This window comes from Leptonychotes weddellii, chromosome 8 (assembly GCF_054177405.1).
Source record: "Leptonychotes weddellii isolate Sample4059 chromosome 8, ASM5417740v2, whole genome shotgun sequence".
Taxonomy (NCBI): Eukaryota; Metazoa; Chordata; class Mammalia; order Carnivora; family Phocidae; genus Leptonychotes; species Leptonychotes weddellii.
This window is the reverse complement of record NC_138376.1, coordinates 62,493,347-62,519,471: the sequence shown is the minus strand read 5'-3', so window position 1 is coordinate 62,519,471 and position 26,125 is coordinate 62,493,347. Positions and strand designations below refer to the sequence as shown.

The following is a 26,125-nucleotide window of genomic DNA, read 5'->3' as shown; positions in this document are numbered from 1 at the left end:
TTGTCCAGTTTACTCATTGTTTACAAAGTTCTTGAAATCTGCCATAGTAGCGGAGAAAGTCCTATAGGTTGCATCATACTTAAATTTGCAGCTAAATTTTCCAACAAAGAATGAAAAATATCTCCAAAATCTATCATTCAGATCTTTTATATTGACTTTTATTTACTTCACCTCAATTTTAAAAACTTCTATTTATGCAAATAACATTTTCAAGTTATAAAGTTAGGGAATATAATAATAGAAATAGTACCTTGAATGTACAACATCTGCCTCCCAAAAAGGTTGGAACACAGCAAATTAATACTCTCATTGTTTTCCAAAACAATATGGAAGAGCCTGCATATTATTATCTCTGAGATTTGTCATATGAGAACCACCTTCTCAGTGTGGTTTTATTCTTTGATTTTTATATAAACTTAATTTGCCTTGATGTTTCTGAAATCTCTGATATGCTGTTTTATTTCCATTCATTTCTCTTCTGTGTCCTTTCTGTCTGTATCTTCCAGTGACTTTTCCTTCTTACTTCGAATTGGCTTAGAGATCCTGGCCAGATAGCCCCTACCCCACCTTCCCCATAAGTAGTGTTATGGCATCATATTAACATGGACACACCTTTCCCTTCTGGTGTAAATTCACTGAGATATAATTTGGGATTTAAGCTGAGAAGTGCCCAGGATTGGGAAATAATAGAGATCATATAGAGCCAGTATTTACCTGATGGAAGGATTAGAGATAAAGCTTTCATAAGTACTGTTTCAGGCTTACATTAGAGGTACCTACAGAGACCAAAAAAATCAACTTTAAAAAAATAAGCAAATCCAACCTTTTGTTTAAGAATGTCAAGATTTCACAGAAGTGCTGCCTTTTGTAAGTAAGCTATTTGAGACTTTGTCTTTAAAAAATAAGCATTAAACTTTGGTTTAAAGATAAAAAAAATTTTGGACAGCTCTAGAAATGTTTAGTTAATAATATAAAAGATTAAAAATTTAAAACTCTTATAAGTATTTGAAAGTATAAGTGAAGTAAACCTAAGTCTTATGAATTGAATTCTCATTAAATCTTCACACACACAAAAAATCTTCCCAAAAAGAAAGTATGTCCTCTAAAGATAGCTTTATGTTAATATTTCAATAAATTATTCTTATGCAGACTCCTTCCTTTGGAAATCAATAGTCTTTTCCTGGAATATGACTTTTTTGATAGTGTGATCCTTGTATTTTTAAAAATTATTTTCTTCAGAAAATTACAGTGATGATTTTGAAGGTGAGGAGGATATTGATGCACCTTTGACTACTCAAGAAGAGACTAATACCAAAGAAAATCCCAAATCTGAAAAACTACACGTACCCAAACAGGTATACATCAATTATATATTTGACAATTTTGAAACTTCTGTCATCACCTTGGCTGACTGTCACTATATGAAGAGTTCAAAATATGGAGTTTGTCATTGTCTTGCTCATTGTTGTAAAGTTGTAAGTCTCTTAACACTCAGACATTCTCTTAATTCAGGATGTCAATTTAATGTAAATCTTAATGAAATATGGCAATTGATTTTTTAAAGGATCTTTTTGGCAAGTAACTTCTTTAAGTTTTAGAAATTAAAATTTTAATTGAAATCTCAAATCTAATTTTTAAACAGGTATATTAAGCTACATCTTCTTTGGTAGATCTTGTCCTTGGGAAGTACAATCAGTATTTATGCTAACTGACATTACTGTCTGAAACTTACTTGGCTAAGATCATGAATTAAATTATTCCATTCATATTCAGTTGTTGCTGTACTCCAATTCTCTTTTTTCTCAGTTCTTACAAATATTGGCTAAGTGTATTACTACATATTGCCTGACATATAGAACTTATCCTTGAAGCTACCTAATAGTAACTAACTAGTAGGATAATTACTATTTGTTATGTTGGTCTTGATCTGTACAAGTGAGGTCTCTTTTGGGACTGCATGTTAGGACTAGATGTTTTAAACATGTATGAAACCATAGGTGTCTAAATAGAAGTAAGAAATACTACCCAGGTATTAATAAATACTTATTTTTAAATATACCTGGTTCTTTGTCACTGGGTGTCTCTACATCACTCAGTTTGGAGGGGAAAATAAGAAAACCTTTAGAAGTACATGAAGATTAATGTGATCTGCTGGTTATCCTTAGAAGCTTAATGGGATTTATACTTGGAATATGGCAATTTCAATGTTTTATGAAAGATAGGTTAGTAGAAGGCACAGTGGTTTGATATATCAAGAAAATATAGCCTGCATAAAAATGTGTCAGTATAAATGTACACATTGCCTATCCAAGTGGAGAACATAGGTGACACTAATTATAAAACTTACTCTAAGGGAACTTAGTTTTTTTTAGGGAACTTATAATTTTGACAAATTTCAACTATCTTGCCATTTGGTGGCCTGCCTCTTTGAAAATTTTGTTTCTCAAAATGTAGGTGAAACAGAATACAAGTTATATTTGATCATTAATTTTGAACAATAAAAGAAAAATGATTGATGTTACAATAGCAAGAATCTTATGTAAAGTATTCATGTTATCTTGGAGTTCAAAAAATAGAATTTCTGAGCAAGGTGGATGAGCAAATGGCATCTAGATACTTTAAACAAAGCTTTTAAAGGCCTAAAGGGATTGGTAATTGCTACAGTTCTGAAGAAACTTCTAGAAGTTCTTTCACAGCTACGTTCTCAGTCTTACAGAATTATTAGTGAATGAGGGTGATGAAAGAAACCTAGAAAGTACATTTCTTGACTTTTTCATAGTGGAGTAAAACACAGGTTTTCAGATTTTGCTATTATTTGCATTGTGGGCATTTTACATAATTTTGATTTCAAATCATATTATTTTCTTTTAATTTAGGAAGAAGAGAAAATTGGTATGCTGGCTAATGGTAAGTATTAGGTGGCAAAAGATTGGTCTGTTCAAATTGTATCTAAATAATTCTGAATAAGTTACTATCTTCCTTTGTTTTTAAGTATCTCTAATGAATTAAAATCCACAGATTTTTCTCAGCAATGTGTACCTTATGCCTGTCTTGAATAATTCCTGTCATATGTAAGAATATTTCCTTTTTAAAAGACTAGGACCAGATGGCAGTATGGTAAAGTCTACCAAACGTTCAAAGATGAATTCATCCTTCTTAAAATCTTCCAAAAATGGAAGAGGAATTCTTCAAACTCATTCTATGAGGCCAGCGTTAACCCTGACACCAAAACCAGACAAAGACACCTCAAGAAAAGAAAACCACAAGAAAGCAAGCAATTCCATTTACAATAACATGAAAAAGAATAAAATATTTAAGAATAAATTAAGGAAGTGAAAGAGATGTACACTTAAAACTATAAAATATCGATGAAAGAAATTGAAGAACACACAAATAAGTGAGAAGATATTCTGTGCTGATTGATTGGAAGAATTAATGTTAAAATGTCTGTACTCCCTAAAGCGATCTACAGATTCATTGCAATCCATATCAAATTCAAAAGGTATTTTTCACAGAAGTAGAGAAGACAATCCTAAAATTCACATGGAACCACAGAAGACCCCAAATAGCCAAAACAATCTTGAGAAAAAAGAACAAAGCTGGAGGCATCACACTTCCTGATTTCAAATATATTACAAAGCTACAGTAATCAAAATAGTATGGTATTGGCATTTTAAAAAAAGATCAGTGGAGAGTCCAGAAATAAACCTATGCATATATGGCCAATTAGTTATGGATAATGGCACAAAGAACACAAAGTGAGGAAAGGAATAGTTCCTTCAATAAATTGTGTTTGGAAAACTGGATAGCCACATGCAAAAGGTGCAACTAGACTCCTATCTAACCCCGTACACAAAATTGAACTCAAAATGGATTAAACACTTGTACATAAGACCTAAAACTATAAAGCCCATTGAAGAAAGCATATGGGGTAAGCTCTTTTACACTGGTCTTGGTGACAGTTTTTTAGATTTCACACCAAAAGCAAAGACAACAAAAGCCAAAATAAACAAGTGGGATTGCATCAAACTAAAAAACTTCTGCACAACATGGGACACCATGAGCAAAATGAAAAAGCATTCTGTGGAATGGGTGAACGCATTTGCAAATTACATAACCATTACAGGATTAATATCCAAAACATACAAGGAACTCATACAACTTAATAGCCAAAAATGACCAATAGGCACATAAAAAGATGCTTAATTTCAGTAATCATCCGGGAAATGCCATTAAAAACCGCAGTGAGATATCACCTCACACCTGTTAGGATGGCTATTATCAAAATGGTAAGATGCTGGTGAAGATGTGGAGTAAAGGGAACTCTTGTTGTTGGTCAAAATATAAACTGGTATAGCCACTATGGGAAACAGTATGAAGACTCCTCAAGAAATTAAAAATAGGACTATTACATGATCCAGCAGTGCCACTTTTGGATATATATATCCAAAGAAAACAAAGTCATTATCTCAGAGAGATGTCTGTATTCCCATTTTCATTACAGCATTATTCATAATAGCCAAGGTATGGAAACAGCCTAAATGTCTGTCAGTGGATGAATGAAAATGTGACATATATATACCAATGGAATATTATTCAGCCTTAAAGGAAATCTTGCCGTTTGCAACAACATACATGAACTTGGCTAAGTGAAATAGCAAGACAAAGAAAGATTCTTACAGATCCCACCTATAAGTGATACCATGCAAACAAAAGTTGAACTCAGAATCAGAGTAGAATGATGGTTGCCAGGGGCTAAGGGGTGGGGAAAATCAGGAGAGGTTAATAAAAAGTCCAAACTTTCAGTTATAAGATAAAGTCTGAGAATCTATATAAAATGGTGAGTACAGTTGTAACTATTATATAATTGAAACTTGATAAGAGAGTAGAACTTAAGTGTTTTCACCAAAAAAAAAAAAAAGGTGATACATGCATTAATTAACTCAGTTGTAGGAATCCTTTCACAATGTATACATAAATCATCATGTTGTCCACATGAAATATATTAAAGTTTTATTTGTCATTTCTACCTCAATAAAGCTAACAAAAAAAAACAAAGATGGTTAATTGACAGTAGAAAATGTAATTTACAGAGTGAAAGACTTTTACAGTGAAAATTAGAAAACATTGATGAAGAAGACACAGATAAATGGAAAGACATCCTGTGCTTGTGAATTGGAAGAATATTTAATACTGTTAAAATGTCCATACTACCTAAAGTGGACACAGATAAATGGAAAGACATCCTGTGCTTGTGAATTGGAAGAATTAATACTGTTAAAATGTCCATACTACCTAAAGTGATCTGCAAGTCTACAAAGGTAATCCCTATCAAAATCCTAGTGGCATTCCATTTTAAAATTTATAGGGAACCACAAAAGACTCCAAATAGCCAAAGCAAGCTTGAGAAAGAGCAATGCTTGGAGGCATCACCCTCCCTGATTTGGAAATATATTACAAAGGTATAGTAATCAGAACAGTATGGTATTGGCATAAAAACAGACATATAAAACCATTGAGACTATAGAATAGAGAGCCTAGAAATAAATATACACATCTGTGGTCAACTGATCTTCAACAAGGGGGCCAAGAATATACAATGAAGAAAGGATAGTCTCCTTAATAAGGCATACGTTGTTTTATTGTGCATTGCTTTATTGTGCTTCACAGATAGTTTCTTACAAATAGAAAGTTTGTGGCAACCCCACATGGAGCAAGCCTGTCAGTGCCATTTTTCCAACAGCATTTGCTCACTTTATGTCTCTGTGTTATATTTTGGTAATTCTTGTGATTTTTCAAACTTTTTCATTATTTGTTATAATGATCTGTGATTAGTGATCTTTGATGTTACTCTTGTAATTGTTTGGGGGCACCATGAACCATGCCTGTGTAAAACAGCAAACTTAATTGATAAATGTTGTGTTCTGACTGCTCACTGGCTGTTACCTCATCTCTCTCTCCTCAGGCCTCCCTATTATCCAAGACACAACAATATTGAAATTCGGCCAGTTAAGAACCCAGTAGTGACTCTAAGTGAGTAAAAGGAAGAGTCACATGTCTCTCACTTTTTTTTTTTTTTTTAAAGATTTTATTTATTTGAGAGAGAGAATGAGATAGAGAGCCTGAGACGGGGGAGGGTCAGAGGGAGAAGCAGACTCCCCGCTGAGCAGGGAGCCCGATGCGGAACTTGATCCCAGGACTCCAGGATCATGACCTGAGCCGAAGGCAGTCGCTTAACCAACTGAGCCACCCAGGCGCTGCATGTCTCTTACTTTAAATCAGAAGTTAGAAATGATGAAGCTTAGTGAGGAAGGCATGTTGAAAACTGAGGTAGGCCATAATACACTTGATCATCCAAGAGTTCTGATAGAGATGTATGATGAGATTCATGTTGTTTTCATGCCTGTGTTTCATAACACAGCATCCATTCTGCAGCCCATGGATCAAAGTAATTTTGACTTTCAAGTCTTACTGTTTAAGAAATACTTTTCAGGGGCGCCTGGGTGGCTCAGTTGGTTAAGCTACTGCTTTCGGCTCAGGTCATGATCCTGGAGTCCCGGGATCGAGTCCCGCATCGGGCTCCCTGCTCGGCGGGGAGCCTGCTTCTCCCTCTTCCACTCCCCCCTGCTTGTGTTCCCTCTCTCGCTGTGTCTCTCTCTGTCAAATAAATAAATAAAATCTTTAAAAAAAAAAAAAAAAAGAAATACATTTCATATGGCTATCATTGTGCAAGATAATGATTCCTCTGATGGATCTGGGTGAAGTAAATTGAAACCTTCTGGAAAGGATTCACCATTCTGGATGTCATTAAGAACATTCATGATTTACAGGAAGAGGTTAAAATATCAACATGAACAGGAGTTTGGAAGAAGCTGATTCCAACCCTCATGAATGACTTGGAGGGGTTCAAGATTTTAGTGGAGGAAGTAACTGCAGATGTGGTAGAAATAGCAAGAGAACTAAAATTAGAAATGGAGTCTGAAGATGGGATTGAATTGCTGCAGCCTTATGGTCAAATTTGAAAGGATGAGGAGCCTCTTATGGATGAGCAAAGAAGGTGGTTTCTTGAGATGGAGTCTCCTCCTGGTGAAGAGGCTGTGAAGGCTATTGAAATGACAATAGAGGATCTAGAACATTACATAAGCTTAGTTGATAAAGCGAGCAGCAGGGTTTGAGAGGATCAACTCCAATTTTGAAAAAAGTTCTGTGGGTACAATGCTATCGAGCAGCATTGTATGCTACAGAGAAGTCATTTTCATTTGTGAAAAGAGGAGCCAATTGATGTAGCAAACTTAATTGTCCTACTTTAAGAAAGTGTTACAGCCACCCCCACATTCAGCAACCACCACTGTGGTGGTCAGCAGCCATCAACATTGAGGCAAGACTCCACCAGCAAAAAGATTACAACCTGCTGAAAACTCAGGTGGTGGTTGGTATTTTTTAGCAGTAAAGTATTTTTAAACTGAGGTATGGACACTATTATAGATGTAATGCTATTGCACACCTAATAGACTACATTTTGGTGTAAATATAACTTTTATATGCACTGAGAAACCAAAAAAATTAATCTGACTGGCTTTGCAATATTGCAATATTTGCTTTATTTCAGTGATCTGGAATTGAACCTGCAGTATCTCAGTTATGCCCGTATATGGTATTAAAAAACTAGACACTCATATGTAGAAGAATGAAATTAGATCCTTATCTCACCCCACATACAAAAGTCAACTCAAGATGGACCAAAGGCTTAAATATAAAACCTGAAACTGTAAAATAACTAGGAGAAAACATAGGAAAAAAGCCTCTTGGCATTGCTCTGGGGAATAATTTTTTAAATATGACCCCAAAACACAGGCAACAAAAGCAAAAATTGACAAATGGGAGTGCATCAAAAAAAAAATGCTATCTAGCAAAGGAAACAATCAACAGGGTGGAAAGACAACCTATAGATGGTAGAAAATATTTGTAAACCATATTTCTGATAAGGAGTTGATACCCAAAATATATATGTGCAACTCAATAGCAAAAGACCTGATAACCCAATTAAAACTGAGCATAAGACCTAAATAGACATTTTTCAAAAGAAGACATACTAATGGCCAACAAACACATGTAAAGATGCTTAGCTTCCCAAATCAGGAAAATGCAAATCAAATGAGATATATCCCTCCTACCTGTCAGATTGGCTATTTATCAAAAAGACAAAAAAATAACATGTTGGTGAGGACATGGAGAGAAGGAAACTTGTACACTGTTGATGGAATGTAAATGGGTGCAGCCACTATGGAAAACCATACGGAGGTTCCTGAAAAGAATTTAAAATGGAACTACCTTATGATTTAGTAATGCCACTTCTGGATATATATTTTGAAGAGTTATCTGTACTCCCGTGTTCACTGAAGCATTATTGACAATAGCCAAGATACATAAACAACCTAAATGCCATCGACACATGAATGATAAAGAAAATGTAGTACATGTAATATTACACTGTGGAGGACATCATGCTAAGTGAAATAAGCCAGATGCAGAAAGACAGATATGGCTTTTTCTGTGAAAGGGAGGTATATGCAAATCAAACTTCAAAGGCCTTCAGTCCTAAGGCTGAAGGAAAAGGCCAACAAGTCCAGCTTGACAAGAAGTGGTTTATTAAGGGAATTTACAGGCAGAAGCATGTTTTGTGCACCACAAGATGAATAGATCTCTATAACCCCACCTCCCTTAGGACCTGCCTGTATAGCCCTAGAGGCTGGGAGTACATGCTGAGGGACCACCCAAGGGGACAATGTTTAAGAATAGGTGTGGGTCATAGTCCTATCTCCAGGGCAGATCAAGGACTCTATGCCCTGAGGGTGTACTTAAGGATGTGGTAAAGGAGAAGGAAAGAATGTTGGATGGCAGCTGTGCTCAAGAAGGTTTCAGGTCATAGAACAGTTACGGCAGATATGTCCAAGATAGTATTAGTCTTGTTTACCCATGCATGACCTCACTTATATGTGGAATCTAAAAATGTTAACCTTGTAGAAACAAGAGAGTAGAATGATGGTTACCAGGGACTAGAGGAGGGGGATTTGGGAAGATGTTAAGGAGTACAAAGTTTCAGTTATACAAGATAATTAAGTTCTAGAGATCTAATGTATAACAATATGGTTATAGTTAACAATATTATATACTTGAAATTTGATAAGAGGGGGAAATGTGTGTTCTCACCACACCCATACACAAAACCAAAAGATAGGGTAATGGATATGTTAATTAGCTTGATTGTGGTCAGTATTTCACAGTGTGTACACATATGAAAACATCAAATTGTACACCTCAAATATATACAATTTTTAATTGTCAACTATACCTCAGTAAAGTTGAGGGGGAAGAGTATTTCTTTTTTGTTCTTTTTCACAGGCCCTTTGCATTCTACATGTAAATGTACTTTAGACCTGTATATAAGCATAGTTATGGATGTTAATGTAATCATGCTTATTACATGTATATGGTTATATGCTCTTTATATGGAAATATTTATCTTTGTTTTTATACAGCTTATATATGGTTAAAATATTAAATTGAAGGAACCATACAAATTTCTCTATATTCCTCTAATTTTTTTTTTATATTGTTCTAGTGGTGCTGCTTGATTCCTTAGACTCTGTTGCAGAGGTCAACCTTGATGAACAGGATAGAGCAACTAAGCTGGAGGCCCTGCCAGAAATGGCTGATAATGAAATGACAGGAACAGGTAAAGGTAGAAAACTGGCTATTCTCTAAATATGTAATAGTTTAAGACTAGTTGACTTTATTTCTAGAGAAATAAATATATAATAATATATACAATTATATCAACAATTAAAAAATTTTGGTGGGGGGTTGCTGAGGGAGAGGGAGAGAATCTTAAGCAGCCTCTGCCCAGCGCGAAGCTCAGTGTGGGGCTTGATCTCATGACCCTGAGATTGTGACATAAGCTGAAATCAAGAGTCAGATGCTTAACCGCCTGAGCCACCCAGGCACCCCAACAAAATTTTAATCCCACATTTTTACCATTATTGACAACTTAAATAATCTGTACTTGCCAATGGTGACACTTAATGCTAGTAGGCCAAGTAAAGTGTATGTTTAATAAAGACTTGTTAATGAATGAATGCTGTTGATACAAAGTATAGCACTATAGTGAATATTAATTAATTTTCTCTGCCCCTCCGGAGTATTGTTAAATTTGGAACATGTAGGAGAAATGAGATTTCAGTCTCACTTTGCTTTTCTATTGTTCCCTCTGTGTAGGAGAAAGCTAAATCACATTCCAAAATTTCAAAATGCCTTGGACCATGTAGACTTTTCAAAAGATTATAAAGATCTTTAAGACAATGCCTTTTCAAACTATTAAGGCAGTGGAATCCTTACCTCCAAATGAAATCTCATGTAGTACTCTCTGTGTATTTTATCAGTATAAATATAAACATTTACATTTATTACATTTACTTATAAAGTTGGTGAGAACAATAATGGTCTTTTGAAATTTTTAAAATCAGAAGTTTTAGACATTTGTTATATTCTTATCATCAGATTTCTGATATGTTTGTATATTTTATTTTTGTTGTATAATATTAAAATATTCTTGGCTTACTACATAAATAGTTGCAGCTGAGAAATTTTTAATCAGCTTGCTTTGCAAGTCTCAATTGACTGGTATGGTCAATTAAACCAATTCAGACATTTGGAACAAAAGAGCAATAGAAATGATAAATCACTAACCAACTCTAAACATCTGCTTGTATTTTATTTTTTATTTCTTCTTACCTTTTTATTGAAGTACAGTATACCCAGGGAAAGTTCATGTATATAATAGTGCAACCTGATGAATTTTCATACACTGAACACACCCATGTAACTAGCAACCAGATCAAAAAACAAAGCATGACCAAAACCACGAAGTCCACTCAAGATCTTATTTCTAGTCACTGCTGTTCCAAAAGTCACCACTGTCTTGTTTGATCCACTTCCATTTAAAAACATAATTCTGAAAGTAAAAAAATTACAACAATTTTCCCATCAAGTCATGTTACTCATTTACTTGTTATTACCCAGTTGAATATTCGCCGTAATGAAAGCATGTGCTGAGCACATGTTCCTCAGTCTTACTGCTGTTCCAAGTACATGTCATGTGTGTGCTATGGTAGTCACCCTACATGCACAGTTGTCTGCCGACACGAATTCTTGTAAAAGACCAGTATAGAGTTACAGCTTTTCTAATCAGTGATACATTATAGGAAATGCATATATATACAGGATAGTCAGAGGAGCTGCATTCTAAGATGTGCATGAAAGCAAAGCAGGAAACAAAAGTTATCACTCTGATGGTTTTCAAAATATTACAGTTGCCTAAATGGCACAGTTGAGTGTGCAGATTAATTTCTATTTTTATGTTTTAAAGCACGATTTAAGATGAAATTTCACTCAATCATCTGTAGAACCCATGATTTTCTCTGAGAAACTATGATTTTGTAAAACACAGTATGAAAACCACTGCTGTAGGTTATAAGAAAAAAAATGTATTACTGAATGAAAAAACTCTTATTAAGATGATTCAAGCAGTTATATAAAGCTATAGTTTTCTGGTCTTATTTCTTAAATGCTCTTGACTCTGAAATAATTTGATTGTTATTACTGGAAAATAGTAAGTATGATCTTATTGTCATATATAGCCTTGGACTCATAGTCCCAGCTTTGCCAGTTATCAGCTGTGTGACACTGGACAACTAATGCCTCTAAGCCTGTTTCCTCATCTTTAAAATGAGGCCTTGTGTTGGTCAACTCAGATAATGTATAATGCCTAGTATATTGTTAAGATTCAATAAGCAGTAGCACTTAATGGTTCTTACCACTATTATTTATAGCAACCTTCTGTTTAATGGTAGAAATTATAATAAAAAACTTGAAGGCATACAGTATAAATACTTATTGGCTGTGGGGTATTGAGTTTTACCTACTATTTCAAAAATACACCTGATAATCTTCAAATCAGCGTATGAACTTGGTTTAAGAACTGAAAAATCAGATGGTTGTTTAGTGTGTTTTTGTTTTGTTTTGTTTTTATAAAATGTTTCTTTAAGTATTAAGCAACCTCAGTTTAGGTGATACATTGTCAAAGATCATCTTTTTAAAAAGGTATCACTTTTGAAATTCTTTGTGCTTTATTGTATTAGAAAGGTTGATAACTGTACAAATGAGGGTCAGATTCAGCCTTTTGCTTATTTTCATTTGTCTCCTGGGCAGGTACCGTTTTGTGCTATGCTGCACGAGTGGAGCATTCACAGTATGACAGTATTGCTTCACAACCAGGTCCTTGCCTCTGCAATGTAGGATTTGACATTTCTCAACTCCCAAAAGTAGAAAAATTAGGGAGCTTTTGACTTGTAATAATATATTAAATAACGACCTAGAATCCTCTCTTTTTCATGTAAAAGGCAGAGAAGTCAGCCCTTTACTGATGAGGCTATATCTACAATTTTATTCTTAAGCATTAATTAATTAATCATGGGTATTAATAGAAAAGGAGACTACTTACCTTATTTCTCTCCTTTTCCCCCCACTCTTCTGTGACTCTTTTATTCTTTTCTCTAATTTTAAAAATTCCAGTGTTAGTAATGAAAGGTACAAAATAAGTAAGAAAAATACTTACAAAATTTTAAATCATTATTATCATTAGAGTCTTCTTCACATTCTTTTTTCCAGAATTTATTTATTAATTGGTGGGAGAAGGAGGAGATTAATAGGGAAGGAAGAGTGAATGATGACATCAGGTTTTCTATTTTGGATGACTGGGTGAATAGTGATGCCATTAGCTAAAATACTTATAGTAGAACAAGTTTTGTTGGGGAATATAATTAATTCAGGTGGGGATATATTAGATTTGATTTACTTATAGTGTAAATGTCTGTTAGAAAGTTTAATATTCAGAAAAGAGGTAAGGACAAAGACATAGATTTGGGAGTCACAATCATATGGGTAACAGTTGAGCTAAGGGTCTTGAAGAAATTTGCCAGCTCAAAAATAAATAAATAAATAAATAAATGAGAGGTTTAAAAAAGAGGACTGAAGATGGAACTCTGAGATGAGCCATTTACCATAAAGGATGGATAGGTAGCCATCAGAGTGGTGGGAAGAACAAGAAGAGGCTATACAGAAGAAACAGTTCCCAGGAAGAGGACAGTGTCAGATGTCTCACCGGGTTGGAGAGAATTAAAGATGGCTAGATTTGACTATTAGAAAATTGCTTTTGATTATAGCAGTGTACGCAGGATATTGGAACACATACTGGATCGTAAAGTTAGGGGAGTGACTTTCAGTTGAAGAAATGCAGACTACAAGATACTTGGTGGCACTGGGAAGCAGAGAGAGAATGCAAGAGTGAGAGAGAGTGGTAGTGGTAAGGGAGACAGAATCCTTGAAAGATTTTGTCAGCTTAGGAAATTTGGGAATAGTTTTATCCAGTGTAATGGGGTTGATTAAGGGTAGTGAGAAGAGAAGGCAATAACTAGTGGAGTCAGAGTTTATTTACAGTTCCTGTGTCAGGACACATCTCAACTTGCTAAAGAATTATTGAGCCTGCTCTGATTTTGTACTGTTAGTCTATAGCTACATATTAGCAAGGTTTGTACTTTACTCTATAATGTTGCAGTTGTCCCACCAGCCTCATTCACCATTCCAAACACATGAAGGGATGATATTGGTGTTTTATGTCTTTCATGTATTTGTGTGATTATACTGGAGATGACATTTATTCCAATAGGTGTTTCTTATGGACAAAGCAATAGTGACATTGAAGCTCTCCATCAGGCTTATTGTCATATAGCCCATTCTTTGGGAGATGCAGACGAGCAAAGAACTGAGAGTAATGCAATGGAAAATATCAAGAGCTCAGTGAAAGATTATCCTCAAGAAAATGAAGAGTCCTCTAAAAACATCTCTACTACAGAATCTGGTAAAAGTTAATTCGAGACCCTCTACAAACAGTCTCTAGTGTGGTATAATTTCAATGCAGTTTGCTGTAGTGATTGTTTCTCAGTCTCTGAATTTAACTTAAAGGGTTTGTTAAAATGGAATTTGGGAATCAGTGGTTATAAAGTTAGAGCTGAACATGGGATAAAATTTCAATTCCTCCTTCAGTATGCCTTGGCCAAATTAGGAAATCACCTAACTGTTTTCACTTTATTTTATGCTTTTCTATATTAAAGTTATTTTTTAAATAGAGAACAGTATTTTAGAATCAACTAAAATATATTTAACAAATGTGTGTGCATGTATGGACACAGCCATGCACATATTTTTGATATGTTATAGATACATTATAATATATAGATAATAATATATATTATCTATATATTATATATATATAAACCAAAGGAGATTTTCTTAGTACAAGTAAGTTTATAGTGGGAAACTGGGTTTATTGTATATGCCATTTTGTTAACTCAGTCAGAAAAAATGTAATCTTAGTGGGATTAGACTTTAAATTAAGTAATTCACATGATTTTTTGGGTTGCTATTTTAACTTTTTTTCCTCTTAGATCTGCCCACGGTAGAGGAGCTGATGAAACCTATCAGAATAGATTCCTCTGGTGTCAGTGGTTTTGATTTACAACCTGTCAGGTATGAGGTTTTTTGGAATGGATTGTGCAGGTTGTTTGTTTGTTTATTGTTTTGTTACTGGAAACTTTTAGTCATTTCTTTTACATACTCATTCCTAGTGAATGATTAATGGGTAGCTTATATGAGTCTACCTGTGAGTCACTGCTCTCTTCTTATTAGTAGTTCTTACTCAGTTTATCAAAATTCTTCTCGTGCTAAAATAAAAAAATATATATTTTTTAAATAGATGCCACTAAAAAAAAAAGTGCTGCCATTTTTTTAAGTAGTCTGATGGCTTTTTACTGAAAACTAAAATCCTTTCAGCTTTAAATAGCTCAGGGCAGTTGATTTGAACAGTGAGAGGGACCATGAATTTTATTCTGTATGCATCATAGATTTGCTTCTTTATAAACCACTTAGTTTTGCACTTAGTCACAGACCAGCCATCCTTTTACAAGGTAAGTGTTTTGGTCACAAGAGCAGCGGGCTTCAGTACATTTTAACGGAAACTCGTGGGACCACGCTGTCATTCTCCAGCACACAGAGTAGCACATCACGGTAACCTTGCATTTGTGTCACATCCATCATTTCATGTGATCCTCATAACAAATAGGGCAGTCATCTTTATCTGCATCATTCAAGTGATGAAACTGAGGTAAAGCAGTTTAATGGTGGAGCTCTCACAAGAACCAGATGATGATGATGGAGATGGTGGTGGTGGTGGTGATGACAGCTAGCATTTTTATCACATGCTTACTGTGGGCCAGGTACTGTGCAGAGTTCTTTACATATTAGATTTCACTTAATCTTATAGCCACTCTGTGTGGTATATTTTATTATCATCTCCATTTCATAGATAAGAAAACTGAGGCTTAAAGAAGTTAAATAGGGGGGTCTGGGTGGCTCAGTCAGTTTAGCGTCCAACTCTTGATTTTGGCTCAGGTCCTGATCTCAGGGTTGTGAGATTGAGCCCCGCATTGGGCTCCACGCTGGGCATGGAGTCTGCTTGAGATTCTCTATCTCTCTCCCTCTCCCTGTGCTCCTTCCCACTCCTCCCCCTCCAAAAAAGAAGTGTAAGAAATTGCTCAAGATCATATGGATATAAGCAGGAAACACAAGAAGTCCATGTGCTTAACCACTTACACTGTCAGATCTTTGATCTCCATGAAATATTTCTGTGAGAAGCCTGTCATTCCCTCCATGTATTCATTCGTTCATTTGTGTTTTCAGCAGACACAGTTTGAGTCCCTCCTTATACTACCTCCTCATCATGTAAATCCACTTGTAGTGATTTCTCATCCTGTTTCTACATTTCTTCCATTTGAGAGAAAACGAGGCAATGAAGCCAGTCTACTTGAAGGCTAAGTCTAGTATTCTTCCACTGATCTGTAGCACTAGTTAGTATGTTTTCAAGGGCAGATCATTCTCACTTACTGCTGTTTGGGGGCTATGTTAGTATTAATGAAGAGATGTGCTTACATATCTTTGTGTCTTTGTTGGCATAGGTGGAATCATTTTACTAATGTGTAATCTCTAAATAGAGATTTTTTTCATTTAAGGTCTAAAAACAAGTATACTTACATTAAAGGCATAACAATCATTACAGAAATGTCAATAGTATGAACTTTAGTATTCATGTCTGAAAACTCTTCAGTAAACTGTAGAGTAAATAATCCTGGCTACTGGGATTATTAAAATTTTAGTAGCTAAGCATCATCAAAAATTTATTTTTTGCCCACGTCATAATCCCGTGTGTGTCAGTGGGGTTGGGATGGGACTGTATTCCACATGGTCATTTAGGGACCCGGGCTACTTTGTCATCAACACATGGTTTTAAGGTTGTCATGGCCTCATCCAACCGGTTGATAAAGAAAGAAAAAAGGTAATTTAGCACAGTTCCTTTTAACTGCCTCAACACAGAAGTATTACATCACTTCAGTTCACATTCTGTTGGTAAGAACCATCACATCGAGCTAACAAGGTCCAAGAGGCTGGGAAATAGGATTTGCTTATATGCTCAGAAAGAAAAGTTAAATGAGTTTGATAGGCATCTAGTTAGTCTCTACCAGAATCTACCCTTCTAGTAACCAAATATCCATTTTACTCTTCTTTATACACAGACCCACTATCCCCTCCCCAAAACAAACAGCCCAAAGTCCCATTCAGAACTGTGTCCATCTAAAAGACCAGGATTTCCAGGTGAAGCAGTGTCTTCTCCAACGGGTTTGAATGTAGCTCCTCACTGTCTACTAATCTTGTATCTACACAAGTTCCCTACTTCCTCACCCGCATCCAATATATGATAGCGAAACTACAACAAATACTCCCATTAAGAAGGGAAAAATATGAGGAAAAGACAGCAAATAATGCAACCTTGAAATCCACGGGAAAGGCCTTATAACAATATTTACACTGTGGGCCACAACTGAAGTGGGTTTTGTGGGGAGGCTGTGCCCGTCTTGGAGGATGCATTCCTTTTAGTCCACTTCCTGCCTGCAGGTGGTTTTAAGGCTCCCAGATAAGTCTCTGGCTTTTATTGTTTGTTTTATAAATATGGTTGTGGTTTCCTTGTCATTACAGTTCCTTCAAAAAGTTTAGTAGACTTCTTATCTATTAGTTTCCAGTGAGTCCCATGTGCCAGTAACTACACTTAAAGTCAGTTTGCTAGTCAGAGGTTTTAAATCTGCTTTAAGTATTTGCTTTTTTTTGTCCCTCTTTCTTTCTTTTTTTCCTCTCAATTCAGTTGCAGCTATCTGTATATTATTGAGAACAATAACCTTAAGTGTGAAGAGGACTCCTTTAGTATGATCTTTGTCAAAGGACTGAGTCACTCTTTTCAACTTAGAAGTCTCATGAAATCCTGCTTTTTCATAGCATTTTTCAATGCTGAATCCTACTGTTAGGGTCACAGAGAGTGAACCTTAGAGGCACTGAGTTTCTAGACTCTCTCTGTTTTCTTTGATTTCTTCTTATAAACTGGCCCTTTTTTATCTTGAGCTCATATCTTTTAGTATCTTGTCAAAAGCAGTCAATAGTAGCTAGCACTTAGAAACTCTCCTGCCATTTTTCTTAGTACCCAGACTCAGTAGCCATGTGATCTGCCTTATATTGTTTGGCAAATGTTTTGTCACTGTAAAACATAGGTTGCCACTTCTCCAGCTTCTAGTATCATTTTCCTTGCCACCCAAAACCCAGCCACTGAGCCAATGACACATATCTTAGGTTCTTGTCACCATAGCACTCACATTCTAAAGGCAAGAACTAGTAATTGGCCCCAACTAGATTCAGGGAGGCAAGGAAATGTAGTTTAGTTAGTATGCAGAAAGAACAGGAGACAGTTTTGATGAGCTTCTAGCCAGATTCTGCTACCTGAAGAAGGAAAGACCTATTATATTTTCTGATGATTCCAACTACTTTAGAAAAGCCTAACAATTACTAAGAAGCCAGTCTATCTTACAAGAAAATAGTACCCTCTTAAACTTTATTTTATAAATGACATCTTATTTTATAAATTACAAAATTAAATGACCTAATAGACGATGATTACTCAGTTTGAAAATACAGTATCCATATTTTTGGAGCCCCTATGCTATACTGATACTTAACCACGTTTAGAACATTTCCTTAAGAGATATTTTCTCTATTTTAAAAATTGAGGGGCGCCTGGGTGGCTCAGTCGTTAAGCGTCTGCCTTCGGCTCAGGTCATGATCCCAGGGTCCTGGGATCGAGCCCTGCATCGGGCTCCCTGCTCAGTAGGAAGCCTGCTTCTCCCTCTCCCACTCCGCCTGCTTGTGTTCCCTCTCTTGCTGTGTCTCTCTCTGTCAGATAAATAAATAAAATCTTAAAAAAAAAAAAATTGAATGGTCTGAAATATTACATTGTATTTAAGTGTTTTAAACCACAGACATAATTTTATTTCAAGATACTAGTGATTTTCCTGTTTTACTTTAAAATTTTTCCTATAGTGTGATGAAATTTATGCTTTTTAATATTTATACTTTATTTCTCATTGACATAAATTATTACTTCTTTAGTTTCTTCTAAAAATGTGTAAAATGTTTTTCCTGTCTCAAATGCATGTTGACATGGTATTATGGATGAAAGATTAATTACACAAAGTTCATTAGAAATTCAATTTTTATTTTTTCTTACACAAAAACAGTCTCAGTCTTCCTTGGTTTGTCTTTCCTTTGAAGTAGGTCTCAGAGTCATCCATGTGATCCCTTATTTTATACTGCATTAAATTATCTGAAATTTAAAAGAGTTATAGGACACTATATGAGTATACTCTGCTAACCAGAATTACAGATAATATATTTGACATTAATGACCTAATTTAAATAGTTACAAATATTACATATAAATAATAATATACATAATAAAATATAAATATTTCTTATATTTTGTGTGTGTAAATATATGTGATATGTATGGTATATGTATATATAATTGATATTTGAGGAGTCACCTAAGGTTCATTCTCTGTTTTGTTTTATAGCTGTAAGAAACTGGCTGATAGAAAAGAAACTGAATTTGTTAGCCCTTTATCCCTTGAGATGAACCCAAATATTATATCTCAAGAGCCACGAAATGTGAACCAACTTTTTGACAAAAATGAAGAGAATGTGGTTTTACAAAAGACAACAAATAAAGGTATAGAAAATGGCTGTCCAGGAGTAAATACTACGGAAGAACATATAGATAAAATGTACCTTGATATTTTGAGGAAAAAACTATCTGTTGGTCCTTCATTATTGCCTCAGGATGACAAAATAAATAAAGTAAGTGTTTATAATCTAAGTTGATTTGAAATATTGATAAATGAAGTGTTATATAAATACTATTGATAAGTAGGTACTTCTTAAGCTAGTGGGATTGATTACATACTAACCTCCACATAGATCCTGGATATTTGTGAGCAGTATTTATTAACAACATCCCATAGTCCCCAAATTTTAAAATACTACCATAGCATTAGCTTTCTTTTGAAAGCCATTCTTTACATTTCTTCATTTGTTTTTAATAAGTGTAGTCCAGAATTTGAGTAGCACAAGAGAATAAAGTTTATTCATCATTCTAGTGCTTTTTAAATCTTCCCAGTAGTGTGTGTTCTACAAAAGTAGGTAAGTTGGCATTTTATATAAATGCTATTAGCAGCTGTTGAGAAAGTTATATTTCACTATTCCTTTTTCTTCGGTTCTTGATCTATTCTGATTTATAGTTCCTTTGATCTCAATATTCTAGTTTTATTTTACAGTTTTAAGTTACGTGTTTACCATAAGCTGTCTCCAGTTTTTTGTGGAATAAGACAGGATATTAATAAATTTTTATCTTGAGACTTCTGGAGAAAAAAAAAGATAAAATTTTATGTCATTTGAAAACGTATTCTTTCCTGTTCTCTTCTATATTAATTCTAGTAATTACACATCTTGTTTTCTGGCAAGCTTATTTTGTTCTCTTATACTCCTGACTGTGAAGATGTGCTTCAAAATACTAAAATTCTGATGAGTTAGACTTTGAGAACTTCAATGTGTAGTGGTTTGCCTTATAATATAATAATATATATATTATATGTGTGTGTATATATAATATATATAATATATAGATAATATAATAATACAAACTATTATTTAGTAATCACTGTGGTTTTGTGATCTGTTAAATCTTCATTTACAACTGTAGTTGAAGTTTATTTAAGTCCTAAAAAGTTGCTACTTGTGTGCAGACTTTTAAACAACTTAGTTCTGGAGAAGAAGGGGCTATAACTGGTAAACAGGTACCATACAAGAAGGCCAAAAGTGCACCTCCGTTACTTAAAAGAAAACCCCAGAGTGGATTATATGCATCAGTTAGGAGCTCAGGCTATGGCAAATCCAGTTCACCATTCAAGACTTTTTCTACTCTTGAAAAGAAAACTTCAAAGGACGTTATGAAAATGAGATCCAGTCCCACTTCAAATCAAGCTAGGAAAAAAGGTAATTATATGCTCTTTTTGTAATAGAGTTCTGTGCATATAGTGTATTATTTTACTTTCCTTGCTCTCTGCTTTCCTTATTTCTTTCTCTCCTTCTGTGAACTTTTATTTTCATAGGAAAGAATTCATCTTAAGATAGGATATTACATTCTGAAAGATTCAGTTTACAGGAGGATTTTGGTCATTGGCTCTAGGCTTTCCTGAATGACACTCCTAAAGTATGGGAAGTGAATAAGAGTCAAACTCATCCTCATCTGGTTGACTTTGGAATATCCAGTGTTTACCAGAGAAGAACTACAAATTCAGAATGCAAATGGCAACCTACAAATGAAGGTTGATTATAGAGATTATTTGGATATTAGTTCAGTATAGACTGAGCCAGGCTGGATGTTTTATATAGCACATAATGCGTATTTTTATATATCGCAGTGCCTCTGTTTGTTATTTCCTAATGCAGTCATTTATAGTGACAGTAGGAAAGGATAATTTTCAACTTAGGAGCCCATGCAGCAATTAAAAGAACAGAAATGTTCAGATCAAACCAACATTTCTGCTGCCTTTAAATTCCAGTGAGGAAGGGAGAGCTGTGGAGCCAGAAGCATTTTGTCCTTCCCTTTGTGATTAAATTTAATAGGTGACCAATTTCATCATTGTTATATGGTGATATTTGTCATGAAGAGAACTGTCCTCATTGGAAAATTCATTTCTAGCTTGAAATGTCTTTCCTTGCTTTTCCCTAAGACTGTTAAGTCCAGGACCACTTTGACTCTATTTTAAATTCTTTAGGCATTAAAGACTCTCTCCTGCCTTTGTGTTGTATTTGCTGCAGCAACCTGTGCATCTAAGATGGAAAGGAAGGCCAAGGCTGATTTATGTCAGAATAGAGGAGAACACCAGCAGGAGGTAGTTATTCTGTAGAGACAGGAATATGATTCTGTAGGATTAATGCAAGCATCCTTTCATCTTGTTCTTAACCTGTGAACCTCTAATTCCTTCCCCTACAAAGTCTTTTGTATTGCCTTATTTTCTCTTATTTTTGAAATGACTGTTCTACATGCAAGACAACAAGGAACCAATTAGATAGAAAAGTCTAGAGTTCAAGAGGGAGGTGTAGACTGCAGATATGACTTGTGAGTTATTGTGAAAACTAATATAGATGGGCGACGCCTGGGTGGCTCAGTTGGTTAAGTGTCTGCCTTCTGCTCAGGTCATGATCCCAGGGTCCTGGGATCAAGTCCCATGATGGGCTCCTTGCTCAGCGGGGAGCCTGCTTCTCCCTCTGCCTGCCATTCCCCCGCTGCTTATGCTCTCTCTCTCTCTCCCTCTCTCTGGAAATAAATAAATAAAATCTTAAAAAAAAAACAAAAAACTAATATAGATGGTTTTTAAACCATGAGACTGACAAAGAGAGTGAGCATTGCTATAGGAGAAAAGCAGACCAAGGCCTGAGCTCTGGGCATGCTAACCTTAGGAAGTCAGGAAGAAGAGGAGTAACCTGCAAAGAGAAGAGAGTAAGGTTGGAAGAAACCTGAATATGTGGGATCCTGAAAGCCAAGTGAAGAAAGGAGAATTGATTTATCTGTCAGTTGCTGCTGAGAGAGAAAGGAAAGTGAAAACTGGGAACTGACCTTTGGGTTTAGCGTGGAGGAGGTCATCAGTAAACTGGACAGTTTCCATGGTTATGTGGCTGTAAAAGGCAGGCTGAATGAGAATAGGAGGGAATGTGAGAAATAAAATTGGATGCTTTATAGACTAGGAGGAAAGAGTGTAAAAGGCAGAAAAAAATGGGGTAGTAGCTGGCATGGGAAGTAGAGTCAAGGAAAGCTTTTTGTTTTGCTTTTTTTTTAATGGTAGTAATAATAGTATGCCTAATAGTATGTTTATGCATTTTGGAAAGATTTCAGTAGATTCATGGTGGTGAGAGGGGAAGAATTGCTAGAGCAGTGTCCTTGAGTAGAGGAACTGTAACGGAATCTAGAGTTCATTGAAAGGATTGGCTCCAGATAGAGGCGTGGACAATTCATCTGTGCAAGCAGATGGGAAAGGGGAAGATGTAGACACAGATACTGGTGGGTGGGTAGACATGGTGAAAGAATGTGGATGATTTCTTCTGATTGCTTCCATTTTCTCTGAGAAATAAAACATAGTATCATTCGCTGGCATTGAGGATAGGGTAGGAGTGTTAGAGGAGAGGAGAGAAGAGATGAAATAGCCATCCTGGAGGACTAGATTGCCCGCAGCAGAGTCTTCTTGAAGTTAGTGATTATGGATTTAAATTGATACCAGGCAACATATTTGTGTGTGTGTGTGTGTTGTGTTTGTGTGTGTGTGTGTGTGTGTGTGTTTGTGCATGTCCACGTTTTGCTACATGATTGCAGGTGTTGGGTAGTTGTATAGTTGGATTTACCAAGAAGAGTGGTTTTTGCCAAACGAGTGCAATGAACTGAGGAGCAAGAAGAGAGCTAATGGTGTATGTGGACTTCAAATTGAGTAAGGAAGGAAGAAAGGACGTCAAGGGGTGTAATACGGTATGAAACAGGTAGGATCGACCGTCTATGAGTACTGTTGGGGTTAAAGGATTGATGGAATCCAAATACCAGAGGGCATGAAGTGGGAGATAGGATTGATAGAGAAGAAATGCCTAAGACTGAGATTAGAAGTGATTGTGTTACTAGTAGAGAAAAGGCTTAGAGTATACCAATGTAAGTAAGTAGCTGAGGTGGAGAGGTTAAGTATAAGGACCCAAGAGCCAAGGGTTGAAAGGATCACTATGAGTATATTGAAATTACTAAGAATGAAGACAGAAGTAATGTCACAGTGGGTGGAAAAGAAACGAGGGGCATGATTGAGAGGTTGATAGAGGAAACCAACAATACCTTTATGAGTATTTTTCCTGTTTCAAAATTTTACAGTATTTGTGACTACCAAAATAAAAATAAAACAGTACAATTTATATTAAAGTACAATGATAAACCTTGACTGTCCATTTTTATACTGAGTTACTTTTTTTTATTAGACTTATGATTTTTTAAATCTCTTTTTATTGTAAAATTCCCCCAGAGCAATTTTAGTTTTATTCAGAAGAATTTTAATTCCTTTGGGTTGGTTGTTACTTGTCACAGGTTGGGTTCTCCAACAAGCAGACTCTGAGATACAGATTAGTGTTCAGAAAGTCTAGAGAATGCACTTGGAATCAACCTTGATTAAGATGAAAAAGAAGCCAGGTGCTGGGGCTTACTCAAAGTTTCTCTTTTTCATGTAACAAGAAGGCAGGAATAGGCAGTTCAGACCTGGCACCACTGTGCAAGGAACCAGATCCCTTCTTCTTTCCTGCTGCAAAATCCTTTATCTGTGACTTTTGTCTTCATTATAACAAGGTGGCTATTTCAGCCTCCAGGCTGAGTCAGGAGGAAAGGTAAAAAGTAAAAGGTCCATGCCAGTTAAATCATCGACTTCTTCATCAGGAAAGTAGTGACTTTTCTGGAAGCACCATGTAAGAAACTTTTGCTTTCATCTACTAGCTTGAATTTTGATCTTATGGCCACCCTCAGTTGCCTGGAGTCCAGGGAGATGAGTATTTTCAACTGGGTACATTGCTGCCCAGGGCAAAATTAATAGGGAGGTTTCTCTTAGTAGGGAAGAGGAGATTGGCAATTAGCAGTACCTGCTGTGTGGTTGTTTTCCTTTTTATTTTAAATTAATTTTCTTTGGCTATTAACTTATGTTTTTATTTTTAGACTAATAAGTTTCTTCTTTTTTTTTTTTAAGATTTATTTGAGAGGAGAGAACACAAGAGCACAAGTTAGGGAGAGGGGCAGAGGGAAAAGCAGAGTCCCCACTGAGCAGGGAGCCCGATGCTGGGCTCGATCCCAGGACCCTGAGATCATGACCTGAGCCGAAGGCAGACGCTTAACCAACTGAGCCACCCAGGCACCCCTAGACTAATAAGCTTCTTGTCAGAAAAGAAATAGTTGCTCATTATTTAAATTTAAAAATACAGAAAAGTAAAAAGAAAGCAAGAAGCAATGGGTGTCACACTGAGTGAGCATCATTTCATGCTTCTCATGTGTATGTCCTTATACAGATAGAAGGAAGCATAGATGGTGGATGGAAGGAGAGAAGCAGACATGGTTAAATGGACAAAACATTTTATAAGAACAGAATCACTCTTTGCAAGTTCTTTTTTTTTATTATTATTATTTGTTTTTGAGAGAGTGCATGAGTGCGGAGAGGGGCAGAGGGAGAGACTCCCAAGCGGGGAGCCCAACTCGGGTCTCGCACCCATGATCAAGAGTCGGACGTGATGCTCAACCAACTGAGCCTCCCAGACGCCCCTACAGGTTCTTTTAAATAAAATATTAGATTTAGTTTTTCTTAAATCTGTAAGAAAAACTTCATCCTAAGAAATATTATATCCCAAAAGAACCCTTTAAAAGAAAACAGATTTTGAAAACCACTCAAAGATTGCCAGAATCATGCTGCTTTTAACTGCATTTTCAATTTTATACATGATCAGTTTTCCCTTCTGTGAAATATAAGGTAGTAAAACTCTTACATCCCCCACTCATATGCCTTTTACTCATTTTTGTTGATTTCATTTTTCCTTGTTCAAGTTTATTATATTTTATCCTGCAACCTTAATTCCCCTCAGCTTTTGAATTTAGGTCTTCATTCTGATTATTAAAGAGATGGAATGCTTTTCACGAGTCCCTTAGCCATAGCTTCTCCATTCTGGAATTATTTTGATTGGTTTATTTTTTGACTAAATTTTCTTAATCCGTTGTTTTTTCAAGAAGGATTCATGAGGTCCAAATTCTGCAATGTTTTCATATTAAAGTTTTCTATCCAGGCAAATTTTCTTCATATATAAAGGAAAAAGATACTGTCTATGTACCATTACTAAAAATAATTACTTAGAGAAATGAAAATTAAGAATTCAAGAAGAGAGAATTCTGGTATGAAAGCATTGGCTGACTACAACTTGAATAAGAACCACCTGCCACCCTTAGCTGCCATTTCCTAGGGAGAATGACAGTGCTAGCAGATCACACCTCATTCACTGGCCACATTAATGGATCTCCAGTGACTTGGAAGGATGAATGCCAGCTTTTACAATGACTCTGTTTCTTTTTGAACACTTTAAGTTCTCCAGAAAACCTTCTACACGGAATAGTCCAATTACAAATGACTACTACTCTGTAAGGAAAACCCCTGCATGCCTGCAAAAAAGATTAGAAAGAAATCTTTGGGTGAGGTGCTACTGGTGACTTGTTTCTTTTTTTGACTTTTCTGTAATTTCCAAATCTTTAATAACCATGTATCTTTTCACTTTTTTTTTTTTTTTAAAGATTTTTTATTTATTTATCTGAGAGAGAGAATGGGAGACAGAGAACATGAGAGGGAGGAGGGTCAGAGGGAGAAGCAGACTCCCCGCCGAGCAGGGAGCCCGATGCGGGACTCGATCCCGGGACTCCAGGATCATGACCTGAGCCGAAGGCAGTCGCTTAACCAACTGAGCCACCCAGGCG

General features: G+C 35.7%; 1 protein-coding gene across 1 annotated transcript in view; it reads left to right on the top strand.

Moving 5' to 3' along the window:
* CEP162 (centrosomal protein 162) overlaps nt 1–26,125 on the top strand; it is a 93,754-nt gene that overhangs the window by 24,015 nt on the left and 43,614 nt on the right. The window contains exons 7-13 of the mRNA XM_081829359.1: nt 1,240–1,355; nt 2,877–2,907; nt 9,623–9,736; nt 13,784–13,975; nt 14,562–14,643; nt 19,122–19,404; nt 20,349–20,617. Of these exons, the coding sequence (XP_081685485.1) occupies nt 1,240–1,355; nt 2,877–2,907; nt 9,623–9,736; nt 13,784–13,975; nt 14,562–14,643; nt 19,122–19,404; nt 20,349–20,617 (1,087 nt within the window). The remainder of the gene's footprint in view (nt 1–1,239; nt 1,356–2,876; nt 2,908–9,622; nt 9,737–13,783; nt 13,976–14,561; nt 14,644–19,121; nt 19,405–20,348; nt 20,618–26,125) is intronic.